A 26,040-nucleotide genomic window follows, 5' to 3' on the forward strand; every position below is an offset into this window, starting at 1 on the left:
TTAGAGGCTGCTGCTGCTGATACAGATGATAAACTGTTATCAAATCCCTGATAAGAAATGACTCACACTCAATCAATTATCCTCTAATAGCTCTCTCCCATAAGTAAACAGCACCCTAGAAGTCTGAGGATATAGCTTATGCCTTCGGCCTGTTTTACAGGACTCCAAAAGGCTTCTTTTCCAGTGGAGTGATAAGAGCAAAATATTCCCTGCTTGTGAACTCTTCAATGAGCTGAAACTAAGTGATCTTGGGCTGAGTACTTGCCCTGGGTAAGGTCCCAGAGGAGCTAAGAAATGGGGAGATTAGGGGAGATGAGTTGAAAAATACAGTACCAGGAAGGCTCTGGGAAAAAAACAACGACATTTCCTACAGTGAGCCCTATTTATAACAGCCTAACACAGGGTCGTTCGAATCCATCCTCCTTTATCATCAATAAATATTTACTGAGACTACTTGGTGCACAGGATCCCATACTTATCCACTGGGGATATGAAGTCAGTCAGTTGGCTAATAGCATTTATTTAGTTCCTACCATATGTCAGGCACTGAGTTAAATGCTGATGATACAAAGAAAGGGAAAAGAAAACCCCTGCCTGCAAGGAGGTCACAGTCTAATGGGGGAGACAACATGTAACATCTATGTATGATCATGATATAGACAAAAAAATAGTCTCTAAAGAAAGGCACTGAGGGCAGCGAGGTGGCGCAATGGATAGAGCACTGGCTCTGGAGTCAGGAGAACCTGAGTTCAAATCCAGCCTCAGACACTTGACACTTACTAGCTGTGTGACCCTGGGCAAATCACTTAACCATGACTGCCTCACCAAAAAAAAAAAAAGACACTAATGTTAAGGAGGACTAGGAATGGCTTCTTGCAAAAAATAGGACTTCAGCTGAGGCTTGAAAGAAGCCAGGAAAGGCAGAAGGCAGAGATAAAGAGGGAGAGCATTCCAGGCAGACAGCCAGTGCAGTTGACCAGAATCTGGAGATGGAGTGTCTTGCTTTGAAGAACAGGAAGGAACCCACGTCACTGGATGAAAGAATACATAGGGGTGGGGTGTGGGGGTGAGGAGAGTAAGATGTAAGAAGACTGGAAAGGTACATTAGGCATGGCCCCTGACTTGGAGAAGTTTACAATTTATAGAAATGATTGGCTTCAGGGGGGACAAAGAAGCCCTTGTCCCACTGAATTTTTTCAAGGCCCAGCTCATGTGCTTCAAATAATCTTATATTTTTTTATCTGTGTCCATGGTATAATTCCCAATAGAAAATAAATTCCTTCAGGGCAAGAACTGTTCAGGTTTTTTTCTTTGTATCTCCAAGTGTCTTGTTCATATTAGGCATATAAAAATTGTTTAATTGAACTAAAAGTGAACTAAATGGATAGGGTGTGGGAGTGAAGGAAGGAGGAGAGGGAGAAGAAAAAGGAGGAGGAGGAGGAGGAGGAGGAGGAAGGGGAGGGGAGGGGGAGGGGAGGGGAGGGGGGGGGAGGAGGAGCTAGTTGAAAAGTATACTGCCGAAATTTGACAAAAAACAGAATGAGTAGTCCTTGATCTCCTGTACCAAAAAGTAGATTTCATTAAAAAAAAAGGGAAATTCTAGGATCATATATTTCAGGCTGGAAGGGATTTTAAAGGGTTCATGAAGTCTAATTTCCTCATTTTAAAGATGAAGAAACTATTCCCAAGAGGTGCTTTCCTGAACCCCCTGATTATCAGCATTCTTTCCCTCTTGAACTTACTTTATCATGTGTTTTATATCAGTACAGAACTTCATAGAGGCAAAGCTGCAAGAAACCTCATAGCACATGTAATCCAACCCCCTCATTTTACAAATAAGGAAACTGAGACCTGGGGGGTGGTTAAGTGATGCCCATGGTCACATGGGTAATAAGAGTCAGAAGCAGAATTTGAACCCAAGTGTCCTGACTTCATAGGCAGTGATCTTCCCCTTGTACCAGCTACACAGGATTCTCACACACATTCCCCCACACATACCCCCAGGAAAATGTAAGGTCTTTGAGGTCAGGGACTGTTTGATTTTTATCTCTGTACCCCCAAGTCCAAACACAATACTGACACATAGTTGGTATTTAATAAAAGTTTGCTGCCATGAAAGGAAATTAAATTTGTCAAAGGCAAAGGGTTTAAAGGCAGGTCTTCTGACTCCAAACCCATTACTCCCATAAAACCACCAGCCACTCAGCCCAAGGGCAGCCTGAGCTTTGAACCAAGTGCTCTGAGCGTGGACCTGAGTGGTCCCCTTTGAGCCACAAGGAAGCTCAGAGCCTGCCTGGGTGTGGGCAGGCAGGTTAGGGAGAGAAGGCAAGTCCTCACTGGGCTAAGAAGGCAGGCATGATACTTTGTGTTAAAAGAGAAATGCAAGTGAATTAAAACCATGGAAGAACTTTCAAATAGCTGAGGTAGGGCCCAGCTGATGGGGCGGTCTGACTCTGCAGGTGCCAGGCTATTTTTAGGGGACACCTGTGTGTGTCCTGCTGGGAAGGTGAGCAGAGGACATCAGGGGATGGGCCCAGACTTTTCCAACGATGACTCCTCCTCCTTTTCCTCCTCCCCCTATCCTCCTCCTCCACTCCCCATCTCCCTCCTCTTCCCCATCCCCTCCTCCTTCTCTTCCCCCTCCTGCTCCTCTCCCTCTCCTCTTCTTCTCCTCCTTTCCCCCCTCCTCCTCCAGCAGCAACTTTGGCCAAAGCAGAGACCCCCCCCCTTTTCTGTGCTATTTAGAAACTTATCAAATTATAGGCAAGCCTCCCTGTTGTCGAAGAGGAGACCCCTGAGCATTGCTGCTAGAGGGAGGTGGGAGGAAAACCATTATGCAGAAATGCTGGATAACCGGGTCATCAGCTCTAATGAGAGAGGGCAAGGGAGACAGAGGCTGGCACGGGCTGGAGCTGGCCAGGCAGCTCCATGATTGCCATGGAAACCTGGGGTGTGTACTGAGGGAATGAGGGCACATTTCTAATTAAACAGGTTTGAGTTAATTTTAATGCCAGCAAGTGAGCACTGAGAAATCCCTACTGCTTTCCCACAGAAGCCCTGATGAGGGCTGATATTTAAAATGTTTTTCTCCTAACCCTGTTGCTTTTATGGCATATCTTCCTCAGGTTTTTCTATTTCAGGCCAATCAAATAAGCACTTTTTAATCATCTCCTATGCCCCATCCCTTCTGCTGGGGATGTGAAGAAAAAAAAGAAAGAAAGAAAGAAAGAATCCCTGCCCTCAGGGAGCTTATAGTCTACTAAGGGAGCTGTAACCTGCATACAGACCATAATTTGAGGAAGGAAAGACCATTGACAGCTGAGGATACTGGGAAGGCTTGGGGGAAGAAATTACCCCTGAGTTAAGCTTTAAGGGAACTCCCAGCAAGGAAAATCTTCCTACCAATTCACATCAGTGCCTTCTCTGCAGCGTATGAGCACTGAGATGTCAGGATACTTGCCCAGGGTCACATAGCCAGCATAGTGAGAGGCAAGATATGAACCCAAGTCTTCCTGACTCTGAGGCCAGCTCTCTATCTACCACACTGCCTTTCTATAAAAACAGGAAGGAAAGAGACAAGCCATGGCACTGGATTAAGTGCTTTACAAATATTATAAGGAAAGGGAAGGGAAAGGAATGAGCATTTATTTATATTGCACCTACCATATGCCACAGACTATATTAAGGGATTGGCTTAGTGGTCTAGCCACTGAGCCACTAGTTGACTCAAATGATGATAATAATGTCTAGCGCCCACCTCACTGGGTGTCGGTCGAGAGAATCAAATGAGCTAATTGTGTAAAGCACTTCAAGTCTCAAAGCACTACCTGAATATTAGTCTTTGGTTCTCTCTCTCTCTCTCTCTCTCTCTCTCTCTCTCTCTCTCTCTCTCTCTCTCTCTTCTCCCTCTCTCTCCCTCTCCCTTCCAGGATAGTGATGTCATTGGCATGAGGAATTCCTAATTTGGGAAGTAACTCCACTGATGCAGAGAAGACACTAAACACACACACACACACACACACACACACACACACACACACAGAAGAGGGAGAGAGTCAGAGACAGAGATAGAAATAGAGACAGAGAGACAGAGAGAGAGTGCTAGGTTGCATAGCTGGCATAGTGCATAAAGTGCTGGTCCTGGAGTCAGGAAGACTCATCTTCTTGAGTTCAGATGTGGCCTCAGACACCAGCTGTGTGACCCTGGGCAAGTCACTTAACCCTGTTTGCCTGAGTTTCCTCATCTGTAAAATGAGCTGGAGAAAGAAATGCAAACCACTCCAGCATCTTTGCAAAAAAACAAAATGTGGGGGGGAGGGCCACAAAGACTCAGACATGACTGAAAACTACTGACTAAGGCAACAGAGGTGTGAAGGGAGAGGGAAAAGGGGAGAGAGAGAGAGAGAGGGAGAGAAGGGAGAGAGAGAGAGAGAGAGAGAGAGAGAGAGAGAGAGAGAGAGAAGAGAGAGTCTTAGAGAGTTCCCTAGGGCACTTAGAGGTTAAGGGACTTGCTAATAGTCAGTCAATTATTCAATCAACAAGCTTGCACATAGGCACTAACAATGAAAATGCAAAAATTAGATAGCCTCTGCCCTCAAGGATCTTCCATTCTATTGTTATGACCACTGTGGTCAAACAGGTTAGAAGGTCTCAGAGGCAGGACTAGGCCACCATGATTCCTTTATCTAAATGTCCTAGACTCCCACCAGATTGGATGACTCAGTCCCCAACCTGCCTTATGGTGTCCTGACCTCATGCTTCTACTCACTGTGCCTGTAACACCCTCCCTTCTCTCTAGGTCTCCATTTTGCCCCAGGCCTTCAAAGTTCAGCTAAAATCTTGGCTCTTCCTTGAGTTCCCGAGATCACTTTTGTCTACAATGACGAAAAATGAAAGGGTGGAACTAGATGACTTCTAGTGTCCATAAAAACTAGATATCCAACAGCTCTAGGCCTATGATTCCCTGGATATTCAGGCTGTGTGACTTTGGACCAGTCATTTAACCTCTCTGAGGCTCAGTCACCTCCTCTATAAAATGATGGGCTTGTGCTAGATGACCTCTCTGCTGCCTTTCAGCTCTAAACCTATGATCTTTTTATGTCCTCTTGCCTTCTCCCTATCTCCTTCCCTCCCCACCTGTCTTCTTCAGGTGCAAACACATAATGTATTCCGAGGACCTGCCCCAGATCTCCGTGGTCTTCATTTTTGTCAACGAAGCTCTCTCCGTGATCCTTCGTTCAGTACACAGCGTTGTCAACCATACTCCATCTCACTTGCTCAAAGAGATCATCCTAGTAGATGACAACAGTGATAATGGTGAGCCTGGGGGCAACAAGCAGGGGGTTTTTTGATTCTTAGCATAGGTGTTTAGTCCTAGGGTGTGAAGGTCACATTATAAATTCCTAGTACCTTTCCCACTCTGGTGCCACTGGGTTCAGGTCAAGAGGAAAGTTTCAGTAATGGGTGAGTGCATCCCAGCTCTGCACTATGGCTCTCTGCATGCTCAGCTAGGCTCCCATTCATTGTGCTGCTCAGGGACTTGGGCTTTCCTTCTTCTGGGGCACGTCAGAAGAGGAAGCTAAACAGAGCATTCCCTGGTGCTAGATAAACAGAATGACTGTCTTCCAAATGCGAAAAGGAGCCCTGGGCTGGGGGTGAGGAGACCTGGATTCATGTGCCAGCCTTGCCATTAAACAAGTGACTTTGGGCAATGATTGTGGGTCTTTCTTTGGTCCTCAATTTCCTTATCTATCAAATGAAAAGGTTGGACAATGTGGTTTCTAAATGGCACTGGATTTGGAATCACGAAGCCTGGATCTGGTGGAAATGTTTGTTAAGTTGAATTATGTTCAAATTTCAGCTCTGATACTTGCTAGCCATCTGACCTTGAGCAAGTCACCATACATTTATGAGCCCTTCATCTTCTCATCGTAAAATAGGAATGGTTGGTCTCAGTGACCTAGAAGATGACTTCTGGTTCTAAATCCTACAGTCCTTCCAACTGTCAAGTGACTCTTTGAGTTAAATACCCAATCTTAACTGGGCAACACTAGTGTGCCTTCCAAACTCTAACTCTTATGAGCCATGATCCTTTGTGAATTAACAAGGCTTTACTAAGGGCCCCAAACAGTGCTGAGTTCTTGCTCCCCTATGCTGGAGAGGAGACAGGAGGCTCAGAAGACATGATTCCTACCTTTGGGGATCTCATATCCCATTTGGAGAGACAGCTTAGACATGTATGCAATGATGCTCAAGTGAGAACAAGGCATACATGCCATTTATTTTAAGGCTGTGTGATCTCAGGCAGGCCATTTAATTGGTGCTATTATTAACCCATGTGCATAAAGGCTATGAAAATTCTTCATGGCAAAGACACCCCCTACAGTCTATATAAGTTTCCATAAATTATTCTTGATCTCCTGTATCCCTGAGGTCTCCTCCAGGTGCATATGCTATTAGCTGGACACTGCTTAATAAGCCTTAGCTACATGCCTGAAGCATGTAGAGGTTAAATGACTTATTCATAGTCACGCAGCTAATAGCTGTCAGAGGTAGGATTTGAACCCAGGCCTTTCTAATAAGTCTAGAAGGCTATTCACTATGGCTTCTAAATGTTATCATTCTACAAACTGAAGAAGAGAGTGTTGAAAGGATGTAGAGTCCAGAAGCGTTCCTAGTAGGCATAAGGACTGGATCTGGGATTTCATTGTTATAGGAAACTCCCAGGTGAGGAAATTCTTTCTGCCCATGCAGATTGGCACCTTCTCCATAAATTACAGTCTTAGAGAATTGCCTACAGAGAGATTAAGTGAGTTACCCAGGGTCACACAGACAGCCTTTATCAGAGACAGGGCTTGAACTAAGGTCTTGCTGGTTTCCAGGTCAGATCTCTATCTGCTATGCAATTCTCTTTCCCTTGATTACTCTTAAGGGAAATATTATTAGGGGCAAAATTATTATTAGGGGCAAAGTTAATCCAGGAAGGTTTCTAAGGGAAAGTGACAAGTCAGTCATGTTCTACCAGACCCTATGCTGTGAACATAGCAAGGACTTAAGCATTGCTTGTAATATTGTATTACATTAAGTGAAAAAAAAAAGTTGTGTTGCATGGCGTTATATTGCATCATGTTGTGTTGCATCAGCTTGGATTTCATTGCTTCATTCTTCCTTTGGCGAAGCTGATCAGAAGGGATTTGCTACCTCCCACTTCCTTCACTTTGAGCCCTGTCGATCTGTTCTTTTTTCAGTGGAGTTGAAATTTAATCTGGACCAGTATGTAAATAAGAGATACCCAGGGCTGGTGAAAATAGTCCGCAATACCAAGAGGGAAGGACTCATCCGAGCTCGCATCCAGGGCTGGAAAGCAGCAACCTCTCCGATTGTGGGTTTCTTTGACGCCCATGTGGAATTCAACATTGGCTGGTAAGCTTCTGTGATGGGAACCAAAGATTTCTGAGCACACTGCCCTCCTCCTGGGGGATCACGTGGCCTCGCATGTATTATCACATTTGTAGGCTGTTTCCGTAGTGCAACAAATTCACAAATAAAATTGTCTCGGCAGCAGGGGAATAGAAGAGCTCAGGGGATGGGGTTCTCTATAGACCTGCTTAGGCAGTGCAACTGCTGGAACCTGCCTGGGTATTTCTGGTTATTGAACTTTGGATGCAAAAAAATTGTGCTTTCGTGAACTGCTAAGAATTGCATCCTGTTCCTCTTGCCTAGCTTGGTGGAGACACACAGAAATACTGGACAAGGAAATTATTCTGAGCCCCCCAAAGCAGAGGATTCCCTGGATGCTTATCCACACTTATTAGGGTCTCCTTCCAAGCCATTCATTCTTTCTCTCAAGAGAATCTTAATTAGGGGGTTGGCCACCTTGACTCTGGTTTGTTTTGTTTAAGGTTTGGTTTCTTCCCCGTGACGTACTTGGAAAGAAGTTGGATTCTCTTATCAGGTTTTTGCTTTTACAATGAAAAGCCAGACTAAAGATGAAGTCATTGTTCAGGGCTGCAGAATTGACAGCGCAGGAAGCTAGGCTTAGAGATGAAGCCCTGCCCGCTAAAAGTATGTCTTCCTTTTTAATAAGTGGAAGAGAAGTAAATTAGGAAAAGAGAAGAGGGATAAATAGAAAGGCAGAAGGAAAAGAGAGAAAGAGAGAAGAGAAAGAAGGGGGAAAAGAGGAACAAAGAAAATGAGAAAAAAGAAGAGGGGAGGAAAAAAGGGAAGAGGAAAAGAAGTAAAAAGAAAAACAGAATGAGAAGGAAAGAAAGAGGAAGAAAATATGGAAGAGAACTAGTAGGAGGAAATGAGGAAGTAAAGAAAGAGAAAAAGATGAGAAAGAAAGGATGAAGAAGAGGAGGGGGATGAGAGAAAAGGAAAGGAGGAAGAAGAAAAAGAAAAGGAGGTGGAAAAGGAAGAGGCAGAGGAAGGGGAACAGAAGAATAGGGAGGGAAAAGAGGAAAGGAAGAGGAAAGTGAAAAGGAGAAGAGGAGAAGGCACAGGAAGAGAAGGAGAAAAGGGAAGAAAAAAAGGAGAAAGAAGAAGAATATGGGGACAGGGGAGAAAGAAGAGAATTGTTATTCTGCTATTTAGCCAATTTCTGGCAGCTAAAAGCTTCTGAAAAGAATCTATGTATTACCCTGTTCAAGGAGTTTTGGTCCAAAGTGAATGACAACCACGTTGGCCCAGTAATGCTGAGTGCTGGGTCCTTGGTGTTCCAGGAGCTGATGAGGACACAGAGAATGCTTTGCTCAGGAGTATTTGCCAATAACTCCTCCTGACCTAGGCTCGGGCAGCTGAGCTTTCATTCATTATTTTTAGTTACAAAAGCATCTGTTCTTGCCAGGAGGCCAGACACAAAATAAAAGGTCGGGTTCTTACAACAGAGCTGGGATTTGGTCCAGCGGTCTTTTCTGTTTGGGGACTCACCTTCCCTTTCGGTATTTTAAACACACCCAACTCCAAATCTGACACTCTGCAAGCTCAGGGTCTTGGCCCCAGTCACTGGGATTATTCAAGTCTTCTCTTCTTCGGACAGCTTCCCCAGTCCTGATGCTTGCAATGGTCAGAGCCTCAGTCCCTTTCCCTCCCCCACCCCCATCCATTTCTTTTGCCCTGCTTTTCAGGCTCAGGATGCCCACTCCCTCCCAAGCCTCAGAATCCAGTGATGGCAGGTGGCACTGGGGCCAGAGCGTGCAGTTAATCTTTCCACGTCAAAATACAATTTTTAAAAATGCGTAATTTTAATTTTCAAGACTGAGAAGCTGTTTTTATCCACTGGCAAATAGACCCTTATCCTGGAGCTGCAGCACATGAGGCTCCAGATTCATTAGCCGCCTGGCATTTACACGAAGTTTTTTGGTCTCTGAAGCACTTTACAAACATTAATTAATTAATCCTCCCTCACATTGCTTCAAGGCAGGTAAATAACATTCACCTACTTTATGGGAAGCAGACTGAAACAGAGAAATTGACCAAGACATTCAGGGGCTAGAATAGAATTCCACACAGCCTCGGCAAACTTTTTTTTTTTAGCAAAGTCCAAATAAGGCCAGCCCCAAGCCTGAACTTCATGCTACAAGGCAGAGGTCATTATTGTGGGGTTTGGGGCTGACCAAAGTTTAGCCATGATTTTTCTGGACGTAGATCAAATGTTCGATGGGGGAGCAGCATGGAGTCATAGGAACAACACTAACCAGGTGCTGGGAGATCTGGGTTTGAATCCCACCATTGCTACTTACCAGCTGTGTGACCCTGGGCAAGTGACTTAATTTCTCTGAGCCTCAGTTGTCTCTTCTATAAAACGGGCATGATGATCACATGAAAGGGTGTTATGTGACATAGAACAAAGACCTAGATTGGTAGGCAGGAAACAATTTGTGAAAGGATTGAAATGCTAAGCTAAAGAGTTTGCATTTTATCTTTGAGGTAGTGGGGAGCCACTGAAGTTACTTATGTGGGGGAGTAACATTTAATCAAGGCAGCTGAGTGGCCCAATGGATAGGGCATAGGGCCTGGAGTCACAAAGATGAGTTCAAATTTGGCTTCAGATATTTGCTAGCTCTGTGACCCTGGGCAAGTCACTTAACCCTTTGTGACTCAGTTTCCTCATCTGTAAAATGAGCAGAAGAAGGAAATGACAAACCACTCCAGGATCTTTGCCAAGAAAACCCCAAATGGGGTCCCAAAGAGTAGGACACAACTGAAACAATTGAACAACAACAACATTGAATCAAATACAGTAATGGATATGGAGGTGCTTTGAAGACTGAAAGAAAAAAAAATCCATCTAAATTATGTAATTCCGGGTTCCCAGATGTGCTAGCATCCCTGAGGCAGAGCAGAACTGAGGCTGGGTAATGTATCAGTCAGACAAAATGTCACATAGATGTAATATCTACACATTTGACAGAATTTTCTAGCTGTTAGCATCTGTTCAGCACCATGTAAACATGTTCTTATCCTGGTGCCCCGTACTGTCCTTGGGGATCTTGCCCCAGATTGAGACGTCTCTGCTATGTCATGCAGAGACTATGGAATTGTCTTCCTGGTTACCAAGTTGGAGAAGGGAGCCTTGCTTGGCAGATTCTAGTAGTATTACAGAAGGAGGAATGGATTTGGAGTTGTGGGGCCTGGGATCAAATCATTTTTCTGTATTTAGTGTACATGCCATCTTAGGCAAGGCCTCAGTTTCCTCTTTTGTTGAATGAGGAGTTTATATTAGATGGTCTCTGAGGTCCCTTCTTGCTCTAATTGTCTGGGATGCTGTAATCTTTTCCCTCTTATAGTTCAGACCCCTTAGAAATGAGCCACGGCATGCGAAGGCTGGGGTCCTGGAAAGATTCCCAAAGTATGATGTCTCTGGGGACTTGGGGGTCTTTTAAGAGCTTAGCTCTCTGTCCATTCTGGAATGAGGGAAGCCTGCATGCCTTTCCACATAGCCTGCAGGAGGGGGTGCCATCTGGAATCAGCAACGTTCCTGGGCACCTCCCGATACAAGAAAAGTAAACGGCTCTTGGGTCCATCTGCCTAGTCACTGACTCTTCTCTGAAGGTCCCCAGGAAGAAGGCACAGGCCACATCAGACAGGGGGACAGGATGGACTTGGAAATAAGATGTGAAGGCAGCATCAGGCAATATTGGGACAATACTTAGCACCCTGTTGGAGCTACCATCTATCCACCCTTCTGGTCCTTTGGTGATGGGGACCCTCCTTCCACTGGAGGAAACAGCTGTGGAATCTGGGTAATTGTTTCCCTGTCTTGCATTTGGCCAAACTTTATTGCTTTTATAGAGGTTGAGTGGTAGATTCAGCTAAGTGCTGGACTTGGAGCCAGGAAGCCCTGGATTCAAATCCTACTCTTAGCTATGTGATCCTCAGTTTTCCTCTTCTGTAAAATGGGGTTTATAAAACCTGTAGTCCTTGCTTTATTACATTGTACTGAGAATCACAGGAGATGATGCATGTTGAAAACTTTAAAGTGCTATGTAAATCTCAGTTATTATTGTTATTTTCAGCCATGTTGGGGAGAGTTCAAATATGTGCCCTAATTCCTGTCTGTTCTGCTTCCATTTCCAGAATGAGGTATGAGCCTAGTCTCTCCCTGGAAGCCTTACTTTTGTCTTTGAATCCTTAGGGCTTTTGATAAATGCTTGTTGCTGCATGGATCATTAGAAATTAATCTTGGGGAGCACGTTTTTGTGATCCAGAATTTCCTTCTCTCTGGGTCCCTGAGGCACCTCAGGGTAGGGTGCCAATCAGGCCAAGTCAGGGGCATCCCAGCCAGAAAGGGCCCTAAGTGAAGGGCTTGCGCAGGGTCAGTCAAGAGAGCCTTAATGTGGCTGATTCAAAGAGAAAACAAGCCATCTGCCTCATCAGGGTGCTCTTAGGAGTAATGAAAATGGTGAAATGAAAGGAAGCCATGCAGGGTGAGGGAGGGAGGCTGGACCTCCTCTGGGAAAGGAAGCAAAGCAGGGCTATCTCACTACCTTACAGTAACTTTGACCCAGAGCCTGGAGACTATGTCCTATGTCTATGTGCCAGGTACCGAGCTAAGTGCTAGGATGGTACCTGTCTATGGTGCCATCATCTTCCCAATCATCCAGGCTCCCAACTTAGGAGCCATCCTGGATTCCTCACCATCTCTCATCTTCCATATCTAATCTGTTGCCAAGGCCTATTGATTTCACTTCTGCATCTTTTCTTGAATATGCTCCCTTTTTTCCTCTGACACTGCCTCCGTCCCAGTACAGGTCCTCATCACCTCACTCCTGGACTATTGTAATAGCCTACAGGTAGGTCTGCCTGCCTCAAGTCTCCAAACCATCCTCCAACCACTAAATTGTGCTTTCTAAAGCACAGGCTGATGTCACCCCCACACACATCTAGATTCAACCTCCAGGCTCCCTATTACTTCCAGGATCAAACATAAACTCTTCTGTTTGGCTTTTAAAACTCTTCATAACTGGTCCCTTCCTATCTTTAGAATTTTCTTACACCTTACCTTCCTCCACTTGCTTGGTGATACAGCCCCCTACTGTTCCTCATACAATACAGAGTCCATCACCCAACTCCAGGCATTTTCACTGACCAACCCTATACCTGAAATACTCTTCTTCTCACCTTTGTCTCCTGGCTTCTTTCAAGACTAAGCTCCTTCTGCAAGAGGTCTTTTCTAGTCTCCTATCCAACCCCCAACTACTACTAATGCCTTCCCCCTGAGATAATTTTCCACTTATTCTGCATATGTCTTACAGAAACATAATTGTTGACATTTTATCTCCCCCAGTAGACTGTGAAAGCAAGGACTAATTTTTTTTGCCTTTTCTTGTCCCAGCACTTAGCATAGTTCCTGGCACACCGTAGGTCCTTAATAGGTGCTTGTGGGCTTGAAGTAACATACCCAAAGTTATACAGGCAGCAAGTGCCAGAGGTGAGATTTGAATCCAGATCCTCTCACTCCAGACCGACTTTGTAGAGACTTTAATCCTAGACCCGGCAGAGAGAGGATGGATAGATTTCTGTCTGTACCATTGTCCTGGCCATTGTCTATTCTGCTTCACACTCTTAACCAGTAGTAATCAGACCCACTACAAAATGCTGACTGCCTGACCTAGACCTTCATTTACATCCATCCAGTCTATGCTCCAGCCCCAGGTACCACTGGGCAACCCTAGCCAGAACATTGACAGATATCAGACTTAGAATGCTTCTTAACAGCCCTTTCCTGTGCAACCCTAATCTGCAAGGACGGGTGGTAGTTTGCAGAATTAGAACCATGAGGAATGTTTTTTCAGGAGCATGTTCCAATAAGGAGCAATCAGAATGGTGGAGAATGCCACAGGAAAAAATGATTAAAGGAACTGGGGGCATTTCATCTAGAGAAGAGAAGACTCCAGATCAGGAAGGAAGAGTCATGAGAGCAATCTTCTTCGCAAGGCTGCCATGTTGAAGGGGTTTTAGACTTGGTTCTACTTGAGGTGAGAACTAGATAGGTGGAACCAGCAGAGTTGAGCAAATGACAGCTTGAGATCAGGAAAAACTTTCGGACAATGAGATAGACTCCAAAATGGAATGAGTTGCCTTTGGAGGTATGGGTTTCCCTTCATTGGAGGTCTTCAGGTGGAGAGTAGATGACACTTGTCCAGAATGTCATCCAGGTCCAGGCAGGACAAGATGTCCTCTGGAGTCCCTTCGAATTCTGAGATTCTGAGTCTGTAACAAAATCTCAGAGAAGATAACTTGGAAGAAGGAAGATTAGCAGGTGGGGGGAAGGGTGGGGGGATTGGGGGGGGCAGAGTGCAGGGTAGGGAGAGTCCTAGGATTTGATGATTGCTACTGCTACACTTAGGCAAAGAATGATCACCTCCTCTCCAGTGACCAGATGCAGAACAGAAGGCTTAAATTGTAGCATGAAGGATTTTGGTTAGCTAGGGGAAAGGACTTTACTAGCATTTAAGCAGAATAAATTGAATGTCTCTCTATGACAGAACTTCAGATACCTAATAATAACAGCTAGTTGTTTACATAGTGCTTTGCAAATAGCTTTACAAATATTATGTCTTTGATCCTTACAACAACCCTGGGAGGTAGATGCTATTATTATCTCTATTTTACAGTTGAGGAAACTGAGGTAAAAAAGACTTGCCCAGGGGAAGTAAGACTGATTTCCGTCAGAGCAAGATTGGTTGACCTCAGGCTAATTTTTCAACTCTTTCTCTGGAGGGTGGGAAGTAGAATTGGGGAGAATTGTCTTTACTCTGGAACAAAGTCCTATTTATTTTCAGTGTACTCATTAAATATCTATTGAACAAACCAATGAGTGAATGAATAAATGAATAGATGAATGGATGGATCGATATGGCCCTTTCAGAAGTCAAGGGGGTGGACTTGATAATTTCTCTGAATCCCTGCAAGTCCCAAGGTTTATAATCCTTTGTTTTTTCCCTTTCCATCACAACCAGGGGTCAAATCCCCCTTCATTCCAATCAGAGAAGAAGCGAAAGAGAGAAAGGAATACACCTTTGCCCAGAAAGTGACTGGAGAGAATGTATCAAATCACAGATTTAGTACAGAAAGAAACTTAGAAATCATCAAGCTGAATCCTCTCATTTTAACAGAAACTAAGGCCTAGGGAAGTTATCTGACTTGCCAAAGGTCAACAGCTGGTAAATGTCTAGCACTGGATTTGAACTCATGCTTTACCTTACTCCAAGCCCAGCACCCTACCCATTATACCACACTCTCCCTATTAAGACAAAATCAAAGCTGTCTTTGCCCTCAGAGAGCTTTCATTCTACAGAGAGAACAACATAGAGTATATAGAACAGTATAAAATACATACAAAGGAAAATTTTAATAGCTATTTTTATTTCATTTCATGAGGGGGGATACTAAAAACTGGGGTTGAGGAGATGAAGAAAGGTCTGATGTAGGAGGTGCACCACAACTGAGCCTCCAAAGAAGCCTGGGGTTCTAAGGGGTGGAGATGAAGAGACAGGGCATAGAAGAAATGGAGTGGCGCCTGGCTAAAAGTCCTATATCGGTCTCTTCCTTCTCCTGAGGACCCTGTCCCTGTATCCTTAGCCAAAATATCCTATCTGAGCTCGCAGGGGGCTGTGATCCGTAAGAAAAAAAAAGTCATACAGCAGCTCATGGAAACACACAGTGACTCCAATGATGATGGAGTGTGGGACAGAGCAGCAGAGGAGGAAGGATTGCTCTGAGTGATTGGGCACTGAGAGAGACCATTAAGTTAGAGAAATATCCTGAAATGGCTCTGAAGCCACTAAGTAAATGTTTGTCACTGAAACAACCCATCAGGGTCATTTCTTTTCTAAAGCACAGGGCAGACTCAAGTGGCTTTTCTACCTAAAGCAGGAAGGGTGCTCCCACTTTCCCTCCTCCTCTTCCTCTTCAGTTCTTTTTCTCACCTGCTCTTTATTCTCTCGAGATCCATTCCCTGCTTCCTTCTTCTTCCTCGCTTCCTTTCTTCTACCATCTCTCTTCAACCCTGTTCTTTCTTCCTTCCTTCCCCTGCACAGTAATATTATCTCAGAGTCAAGCCTCAGGGACCATCGAGGTCCCTGGTGCCTGAACATGAATGCCTTCTACAAAATCCCCTGCAAGTGGTCATCCAGCTACTACTTGAAGACCTCTAGTCATGGGGAGCTCACTACCTTCCAAGACAACTTAGCCTGCCTTGGGGTAGCTTTCCCTATCAAGAGATTTTTCACTACATAAAGAACTTAAACTTGCTTGTATGTTTTCCAGGCATTTACTATTTCTTCCCTTTGGGGTCAAACAGAATGAGATGAATCCCTCTTCCATATAACAGAACTTCCGATAAATAACGATAACCAAAAAAAAAAAAAACTGTGCTAAGTGGCACAGTGGATAGAGTGTCAGGTCCAAAATCAGGAAAACCTGAGTTCAAATCTGGCCTCTAACACTTAATAAATGTGTGACCGTGGTCAAGTCACTTAACCCTATTTGTCAGTAAATGATCTGGAGAAGGAAATGGCAAACTACCCCAGTATCTCTGCCAAGAAAACCCCAAATCGAGTCATGAAGAGTCAGACACCACTGAAACAACTGAACAACAACAATAGTAATAAATAGCATTTACATACACAAATATTATCTCTTTGATCCTCACAACAATCCTGGGAGGTAGGTGCTATTATTATCTCTATTTTATACTAGGGGAAACTAAAGTAGACAGAGCAAATGACTTGTCCAAGGTCACACAGCTAAGTCTTTCCCAACCTCTCTTAATTCTAATGTCTTCCTTCTGTTAATTGTTTCCTATTTATCCTCTAGATAGCTTGCTGTGAATACACTTGTTTGCATGTTGTCTCCCCCATTAGATCGTAAGCTCTTTGAGGGCAGGGAGTGTTTTTTGCCTTTTTTTGTATCCCCAAAGCTTAGCACAGTGCCTGGCACATAGTAAGCACTTAATAAATGTTTATTGATTGATTGAACTGTCTGAAGCTGGATTTGAATTGAAGTCTTCCTGACTCCAGATTCAGCTTTATCCCCTGAACCGTTTAGCTGCTTTATACTTGAAGACAATGATTATATCCCTCAATCTTCTCTTCTCCAGACTAAACAACCTCAATTCCTTCAAGCAGACCTACTGAGGCACAATCTGGAGGCCCCCCTCACCACTCTGCTTTTCCCTTCGCTGACTACTTCCCAGCTTTTCAATGTCCTTCCTAAAACCCAGAAAGAAACACAGTATCCCTGAGGCCCCAAGTATTGAGCTGTTGAACCTCTCAGAGCCTCAGTTTGCCTTTTACCAAAATGAGGGTGAGCCCTGCTCTCGTGACTTGCCTCTCAGGTCTATTAGGAGAAAAACTCTGTAAATCACCAAAATACATTCTAGACATGGGCATCTCTGTCAGCAGCCCTTTCTCATTCAAACAACAAAGATTGTAGGTTTCCAGAGTGGGTTTGGTGTGGTGGGTGATACACAAATAAATAATCCCAGAATTTCAGAGCACAAAGGAACCTCAGAGACTGTTTAGTATAACTTGTACCTGGACAAAAATCCCCTCTATGATAATAGCTGGAATTTATATAGTGCTTGGAGATTTGCAAGATGCTTTACATACATCATCTCATTTGATCCTCACAAGATGAGGCAGGTGCTTTTATTACCCCCATTTTACAGATGAGGAAACTGATACTTAAGTGAGGTTAAGTGACTTGCCCAACAGTCACACAGAAAACAAGACTCTGAGGTTGGATTCAAACTTGGGCTTCCCTCACTCCTACATTCTGACCACTGGGCCACCTTGTTGACAAGGGGTCTCCAACATCCTCACAAAGGGTCATCTAGCCTCAGTCTGAAGACCCGCTCATGAGAGGAAGCCACCCACTGCGCCCCAAAGTAACTCATTCACTTGTACCCAGCTTTGATCTTTAGGTAGGTTTTCCATTACCTTCAGCCTAATTATCTCTCCCTCATTTCTGCACGTTGTTTCTAGTTCTGGCCTTCTTGGGCCAGACAGAACAAGTCTTACTCTTCCTGTATGAGACAGTCCTTTCAAATAAATGAAAGTCTCTCTCATACCTTCCTCTCTACCCACAAGTAGCATGATGTTCTTGGCTTCAAAGAACCCACAATTGCATATGACAGTTAAGACACATAGACAAATAACTTGGAGAGAGGAGAACTGAACTAGGTGTAGAATTAGGCCTACCAATACAAATCTGGCTATAAAAAGGGAAGAAACAGCCATTTATTAAGCTCCAACTTAGCACAGTACCAGGGACTAGTACAAATATTACCTCATTTGATCCTCATGACAATCCTGGGAGATTACCCCCATTTTACATTTGAGGAAACTGAGGCAAAGATGTAAAGTGACTTGCCCAAGGTCATTCAGTCAGTATTTGTCAGAGACAGGACTCAAATTCAGGTCTTCCTGACTCTGACACCAGCTTTCCATCCATTCACTAGAAATAATCCCAAGTCCAATTTTATAAGTACCTTAGGCACAGCACAAAGACGCGCTGCGAGACTTCAGAGGAACAGAAGATGATTTCTGGCTATTTATCGGGGAAGAATTCATAATCACAGCTCCCATGAGAAGCAGTGAGCAGTTAGTACAAAGAGGGAAGGCTTTAGAGTCAGAAGGCCTAGATTCAGATCTTGCCTCTGTTACTATGTTTGTGAGATTGGGAAGCTTATGGAATTTCCCTGGGCCTCAGTTTCCTCATCTGTAAGTTAAGAAGGTTGGACTAGATGGCCTCCAAGGTCCTGTCTAGACCCATTACCCTATAATCTATTTATATCTGTGTGTATAGGTATATAGTCTACTCCATTAAGCTATAAGCTATTTAAGGGCAGGAAATGTCTTCGCCAACATATTTGGAACTTAAGCAAAGTGCTTAGCATATAGTAAGTGCTGAATGCTTTAATAAATTTAAATACATTGATTATCAATTAATGTATCATTAATAATTAGTTTGATATCATACATAATGCAGTATAAACTGATTATTAAATTAATTACTTGTTAACTAATTAATTGTTAATAAATAAGTGCATTTCAGGCGCTTATTTGTGAAGGCACTGAAATGGTAGAAGAAATACCAAGTTCCAGGGAACAGTCAATAGGTCAGTTTGGCTGAAATGGAGAGTGCATGAAACAAAGAGTAATGTGAAATTGTTCCATAAAGGTGGGCTGGAGCCAGACATAAAGCAGGGTTTTATATGCCAAGCTGAGAAATTTGTGCTGGATCCTGGAGGAAATACTAATGAAGATTTTTGAGCCAAAAGGTAACCTAGTCAGACTGAAAGACATGGGAAGAACTGACAATCTCCCTCATACCTTACCCCCAGCTTGCTACACTAAAGACTTGGGGGATTATCCCATTGGGTGAGATCCTAGACTTACTCTCTGGGTTGAGCTGAGTTATCTCACTCCCAGTGGAGAGCTCCTTCACTCTGTATTATCTGATATATATTTTTTCCTTTAACTTCTCCGATTTCTGTCTTACTACAAATTACGATAAATAAGTTTTCTTTGTGTAGTTCAAAGGGAGGCAGAGTAGATATTTCTAGACTCTTTCCCCTCCTTCCCCCCACCCCCTTCTCCAACAGAGAATTTCACTATTGCCAGGAAGAGGAACAGGAGGTTGGGACCAAAAGCCACACTGCTCTCCTCAGAGAGAAGGGGTACTAGACTAGAATTATTTCTATCTGATTCCTTACATATTATTATTCTAGGGAGTATGATTGGATTCAATTTAAGTTCTGATCACTTTGCCATTTGAGGGGAATGGATGACCCCAAGTTCTATATCTAAGACTTGCCCTCTTTCCCACCAGTTTCACATTGAACATACATAGTAGATAGCAAGGAAATCTATTTATCCAATCTGGAAGCAAAATGGAAATCAGTGAAGGCACACATAAGAGAATATATCCCATTGGGAGCCAGATCATTCAGTTCAGCTGAGAGTCCTAGATCTCACCCAAAAGAAAGAGTAGAAAGTTGTTATAGGGACATGATGGAGACTGCCAGCTCCTCCCATGTCTTCCTACAGTCTTTTACTTCAGTAATCTGAAGTGAGATTTGTCTTTTCCATATTACTTCTCAAATCTGGAAGTCATAAATGCCAGAAGGGACCAGAGTAGACACTTGGAGAGTCCCAAAGTGGACTGAAGAAGACTGGCACTCTCCCACTCTCACCAACTCTGCCCAACAAATGTCCCACATAATTCATCTCCACCAGTAAGGAGAGAGTCTCATACCAATAGGCTTTGAGATAGGGGTTACACAAGATTTTAGGAGGGATGAAGAAAGAGAGGAAATTCTCAACCTGCCAGGGAAGATGGCTGAGTACATACTGCCTTGGGGTGAACTCCATTTGAATTTAAGCCCTGGAGTCTTAATTAAAGTTCTTCATTGAAGCCACCTGGATTTCTGCCCCCAATTAAGCCTGAGCTCAGGGTAACCATTCTCAGGAAAAGATGTCGTGTTCATGCATGATTTGTGGAGAGGGCTAGGGGCAAGTGGGGACTATTTAATGAGATGGATGCCTTTAGGTAGCTGGCTGGCTGGTGAGGAAAAACTGCCCTAACTCAAAGAACTCCCCAGCCACTCAGGGTTAAGCTGAGCCAATTAAAGGAATGGGCCCTTCCTGTGCTCAGTATTCCCTGGCTGAGGAGCACTGGCTGGCTGGCTGGCTCCTCAACTGCTTTCAAATGGATAGGTCCAGGCCAGCACACATACAACACAGGGGCTAGGAGAGCCCTGAGATGATTCATCTTCCTGAGTGGCCCAGTGGGCTCCCTTCAGGAGTCCCTCCCTTCAGGAGTTTCTGCTCTGCAGCCTTGCAGGGGAATTGCTGAATGGTAATCATATAGTGTATTGTAATAGGGAGGGAGGTAAAGTGTGCCTTCCTTCCCTGGGTACAATAGAGACAGAGAGGATAGAGACATCATGCTGGAAATCTGGGCTCTACCCCTCCCACCTGAATGTCATTAGGAGAGGATCCTGACTGAGATTATCAGCCCTACAACTTCTCCTGTTCACAATGAGGGTCCAGCCCAGAGGATAACCAGACTCCTGGAGAGGGTGTGGTGTTTCTATGCCAAGGTGGGGCTCATTTCTGCCATGGGTAATGAGCATAGATGTAGGAAATACAAGGACTAAGTTGTTGTCATTTGCCCTTCGGTCATGAAGAGGACCATGACATCAGGGAGGTGATGCCATGACACACAAGTGAATTGGATTTAAGTGAGGGAGGGCTGTGCAAAGTCAACAGCCTCACTTTCTCCTCTGGAGCCATCTGAGTCCAGTGGCAAGATACAGATCAGGATGACTGGAGATGGTCCTAAATACAAGAGCTAAGTATAGAGAAGCAGAAGGAAAATACCTTAGGCCACTAGGGGATCATCTTCCTTCCCTCCCTCTTTCATCCTCAAAATATATATCAGAGACCTAAAAAGAGTTACAGTAGATAGGTACAAATATATACACATGTGCATATATGAGGTAAATATATGTTACGTATATATGTGTATATATATATACATACATATATGTGCATGTGTGTGTCTGTGTGTGTGTGTGTACATACATACATACACACGCACAGACATACCTTTATGGAAGAAGGGAGAGTGACTGTGATTTCATTGATGAGGGGAAATTCTGGTATGAAAACTCCCTCTACCAATATAGCTCTTCAGTATGAGCTCCCAACACTGATGAAATCACAGAAAAGTATGATTGGAGATTCTGCTGACAAACTCCCTCCTCCCACACAGCTCAGCACCCTAGCATCTTAGAGAGTTGCTTAGAGCACTGGGAAGTGATTTACCCAGAATCACACTGCCAGTAAGTGTCAGAGACAAGACTCAAACTGAAGTGTTTCCATCTAGCCCTCCCATTTACATTGCTGCTTGTAGATTTCTCACATTACAACCTCAAACTCCCTAAGGGAAGAGTATACCTGAGTGCCCACTGGGGATTACATGTCAGGAACAGCAGCCATGATCTGGCCTGGCCTCCTCTACACTATACCTGGCTTAGGGGTCTGTCACTGGGGACTCCCAAAGTGATCTCTCTCGGGCTTTTGTTTCTTTCAGGGCAGAGCCAGCCCTAACCCGAATCAAAGAGGATCGACGGAGGATAATCTTGCCTGCCATTGACAACATCAAGTACAATACTTTCGAGGTACAGCAATATGCCAACGCTGCCCATGGCTACAACTGGGGCCTCTGGTGCATGTATATCATCCCACCGCAGGACTGGCTGGACCGAGGGGATGAGTCTGCACCGATCCGGTGAGTCCAGGCAGGGCATTCGATAGCCTTCTCAGAGTTCATAGAGTTCATTTTGGGGGAAGCAAGCAAGGTTAAGTGATTTGTCACCTAGCTAGTAAGTGTCTGAGTCCAGATTTAAATTCAGGTCTTCATGACTCCAGACCCAGTGCTCTATCCGCTGCTCCACTCAGCTGCCTGAAATGTTGGCTTTGCAATACAAACTATGTGAAAACTCGGTCATGGCAAGGAAGCAAACTGATCACCCCTCCAAAGGCTCATTGGCAGCAGGGAGGGGTAGTTTGGACAAAGTTATCTTTTGCATTCAAAATGGACTTTATGATTCCTGATCAGTAAAGCAATAAATATGCAAGCTTTGACATTTGAAAAATCTGTGATAAGCAAAGTAAAATGAAAAAGAGTATCCATCATTCAGCTGTGTTGGACTCTTAGCCATCCCATTTGGAGTTTTCTTGACAAAGACACTGGAGTGGTTTACCATTTCCTTCTCCAGATAATTTTATAGATGAGGAAACTGAGGCAGAGTTAAGTGACTCACCCAGGGTCACACAGCTAGTAAGTGTCTGAGGCCATATTTGAACTCAGGAAAATGAGTCTTCCTGACTCTAGGCCAGTGCTTGATCCACTGTACCACCTAACAGACTTAAGCAAGGATGGGAAGCCATTGCCTTCCACAGATCCCTGAGATCCCTTCCCCAGGTCTGGTTTGAGTATAGCAACCCCAAGGTCTTGTTGAGGACAACCTGGAACTTGCCAGGAGAGGAGAAGGAATTCAACCAACATTTACTAAGTCCCTCTAGTGATATTACAAGGAGCACAAAGACAAAAATGAAACAGCTCTTGTCCTCCTAGAGCTTACAAACAACACATACCCAGATGAGTAAATGCATATTATATATGAAGTCGTATGGGTGGGTGGAGTAGAAAGTGGCATCAGAACTAAGCCTTAAAGGAAGCCATGGATTCTGTGAGGCTGGGGGAGGACAGGGACCATTCCAGGCATGAAGGTGGAAGATGAGCCATCATGTCAAGGGAATAGCATGGAGAGTGCAGAAAAGGGTAAAATGGACAAAAAGGCTAGAAAGGTAGGACGGAATCAGGTGGCAAAGGGCTTAAAATGTGAAATAGTTTGGTCGTAAGGACAATAGGAAGCCACTGAATTACTCAATTAGAGTGACATGATAAGGTCTGTGCTTTAGTAATATCATTCTGGGAGCTGTTGTGGAGGATGGAAGAAAGACTTTTTAATTAAATAGTATTCTATTTTTTCCCCAGTTACATGTAAAGACAATTTTTAACATTCATTTTTAAAAATTTTTGAGTTCTAAATTTTCTCTGTCCCTCCTCCCTGATACAGTAAATAATTAATATAGGTTTTATATGTTAAATCATACAAAACAATTCTTGCATACTTCAAGCCTTTCACAACCTGATTCCATATTATTCATGTTATAAAAGAAGACACAGACCCAAATGGAAAAAACACAGAAAGTGAAAAAAAGTATGCTGCAATCTGCATTCAGACTCCATCAGTTCTTTCTCTTGAAATAGATAGCATTTTTCTTCATGAGTCCTTTGGAATTGTCTTGGATTATGCTATTGCTGAGAAAAGCTAAGTCATTCACAGTTGATCATCATACAGTATTGCTGTTACTGAGTACAATGTTTTCCTGGTTCTGTTCACTTCACTTTGCATCAGTTCATATAAGTCCTTCCAGATTTTTCTGAAATCCACCTGCTCATCATTTCTCATAGCACAGCAATATTCCATTACAATCCTATACCACAACTTGTTCAGCCATGAGGGGAGAGATTTGAACCACAGAGACAAAATTTCGGGTGAAGGATGGCAAAGGCTTGAATTAAGTTGGTCACCCCAGGAATAGTAAGAAGGGGACAGATGCAAGGTACATTGTGGAAGCAGAATTGACAAGACTTGGTGATCGATTGAAAATATAAGGGGAAAGGACAGTGAGGGACCAAGAATGACACAAAAGTTGTGAACCTAAGTGACTAGAAGGATGATGGTGCCCTCAACAGATATAGGGAGATTAGCAAGAGACTTGGATTTGAGCAATGGAGATAGTGAGTTCTACTTTTAGACATGCTGAGTTTGAGATTTCTATAGGACCTCCCAGTAGAAATGTACAATATGCATTTATCAGTGTGGGCCTGGAGCTCAGGAGAAATATGAGGGCTGGATGGATAGACCTGGGAATCATTTGCATAGAGATAATAGTTGCACCCTTGAAAACCAATATCACCAAGAGAGCACACAGAGAAGTGAAGAAGGGCCAAGACAGCTCAGAGGATACAACATGAAACAGGGGATGGGACATTGAATAGCAAAAGAAACTGAGAAGTAGCCAGATGGGTAGAAGTAGAACCAAGACATTTGCTAGGTGTGTTACCCTGGGCAAATCACTTAATCCAGTTTGCCTCAATTTCCTCACCTGTAAAATAAGCTGGAGAAGAAAATGGCAAACTGCTCCACAACATCTTTGCCAAGAAAACCCCAAATGGGGCATGAAAGAGCCACACATGACTGAAACAACTGAACAACAAAAGAACCAAAAAAGTATAATGTCACAAAACCCCAAGGAGGATATTCAGAAGGGAATTGGGTGAGGGAAGGTGTGAACAATGTCAAATGCTTTAGAGCAGTCAAAAAAAAAAAAGATGGACTGAGAAAAAGACCATTGGATTTAGCAATTAAGATCTCATTGATAACCTTGAGAGAGCAGTTTCAATTGAAGGATGAGATCAGAAGCTAGATTATAAAGAGCTGAGAAGTAAAGAGAAGAGAAGGGGAAGGAATGAGTGTGGAAAGCTTTTTCTAGCACTTTGGCTGTGAAAGCAAAGAGGGCTGTAGGATGATAGCTTAAGAGAGAAGGTAGTCAGTGAAGATCCTTCTAGGGAAAAAAGGAAGGAAATAAGTATTTATTAAGCTCTTACTATGTGCCAGGGACTATACTAAGTACTAGGGATACAAATAAAAGGAAAAAAAACTGGTCCCTACCCTCAAGGAGCTTACATTCTAAAAAGAGAAAACAACATACAAGAAAGCTGAAAAGCCGGGAGCTGGGGACTCAGGTGTCACAGAGACATTCCATTTGAGAATTATGTGAAGGAACTAGGGATATTTAGCATGGAGCAGAGAAGGCTGGGGACAGAGGGGGAAGCTCGATTATGTTGTTAGCAGAAAAGGAAGCAGTAGGTAGGGATAGATTGAAGATAGGGGGAGGTAATTTGGAATTGACCTCCAGATTTTGTCTCTGATGTCGACATCTCTGAGTTTGGAGGGACATATGGGGCTATTGCCACCACTCCTTATGTAAGTAATAATAGCCAGCATATATAAAATGCTTGAAGAGTTATAAAACACTTTATATATGTTAACTCATTTAATCCTTACATCAGTCTTGTGAGAGAAGTGCTGTTATCATCCCCATTTTACAGATGAATACACTGAGACTAGGAAAGGTTAGTGACATTCCCAGAGAGATTCACACAGTTGAGAAGTGTCTAAAGCACAATTTGGACTGTGTCACCTCCAATATATACTGTAAGTGCTCATCCCACCTTTGCTCAAAGACTCAAGCCCACCACCTCCAGAGGCAGCACGTTCTACTTTGGAAAAGTCATTAGGAGTCGTTTCAGACAGCAGGTAGTAGCTGCACAATGAGTAGAGCGTTGGGCTTAGAATCAGGAAGACCCAATTTCAAATCCAGCATCAGGCGCTTCCTAACTGTGTGACTCTGAACAAGTTGCTTAACCTCCTTCAGTTTCCTCATCTGTAAAATGGGGATAATCATAGCACCTACATCCCTGGGTTGTCGTCAGGATAAACTGTGATAATATTTATAAAGTGTTTTGCAAATCTTAAAGCATTATGTAAGTCCTACATAATGATTGTGTATCATCTTATATGTAATAAATATATTCTTACAATCATTGCATATTAATTATTTTAAGAATTTTCATTTCCCCCAATCATAAATATAATGATGCATAATTAATATAAATTATTATATATAAATCATTTATAATATACAATATATTATATCATTATGTGTTAATATAACATATTAATTATTATATCAATATATAAATCATTTATAAGTAATAAAATAATATTAATATAAATAAATAAAATTCCTGGTTATTATAAACAGTAATACATTATTTTAAGTGAATTATATTGTAAATGCCAGGTTATTATTTTTTGATCTCATTATT

General features: G+C 43.3%; 1 protein-coding gene across 1 annotated transcript in view; it reads left to right on the forward strand.

The window, feature by feature from the left end:
- GALNT9 (polypeptide N-acetylgalactosaminyltransferase 9) overlaps positions 1–26,040 on the forward strand; it is a 285,945-nt gene that overhangs the window by 127,008 nt on the left and 132,897 nt on the right. The window contains exons 3-5 of the mRNA XM_021004317.2: positions 5,150–5,316; positions 7,248–7,422; positions 21,607–21,804. Of these exons, the coding sequence (XP_020859976.1) occupies positions 5,150–5,316; positions 7,248–7,422; positions 21,607–21,804 (540 nt within the window). The remainder of the gene's footprint in view (positions 1–5,149; positions 5,317–7,247; positions 7,423–21,606; positions 21,805–26,040) is intronic.

Source organism: Phascolarctos cinereus, unplaced genomic scaffold (assembly GCF_003287225.1).
Source record: "Phascolarctos cinereus isolate Bilbo 61053 unplaced genomic scaffold, phaCin_HiC Scaffold_4;HRSCAF=312, whole genome shotgun sequence".
NCBI classification, from domain to species: domain Eukaryota; kingdom Metazoa; phylum Chordata; class Mammalia; order Diprotodontia; family Phascolarctidae; genus Phascolarctos; species Phascolarctos cinereus.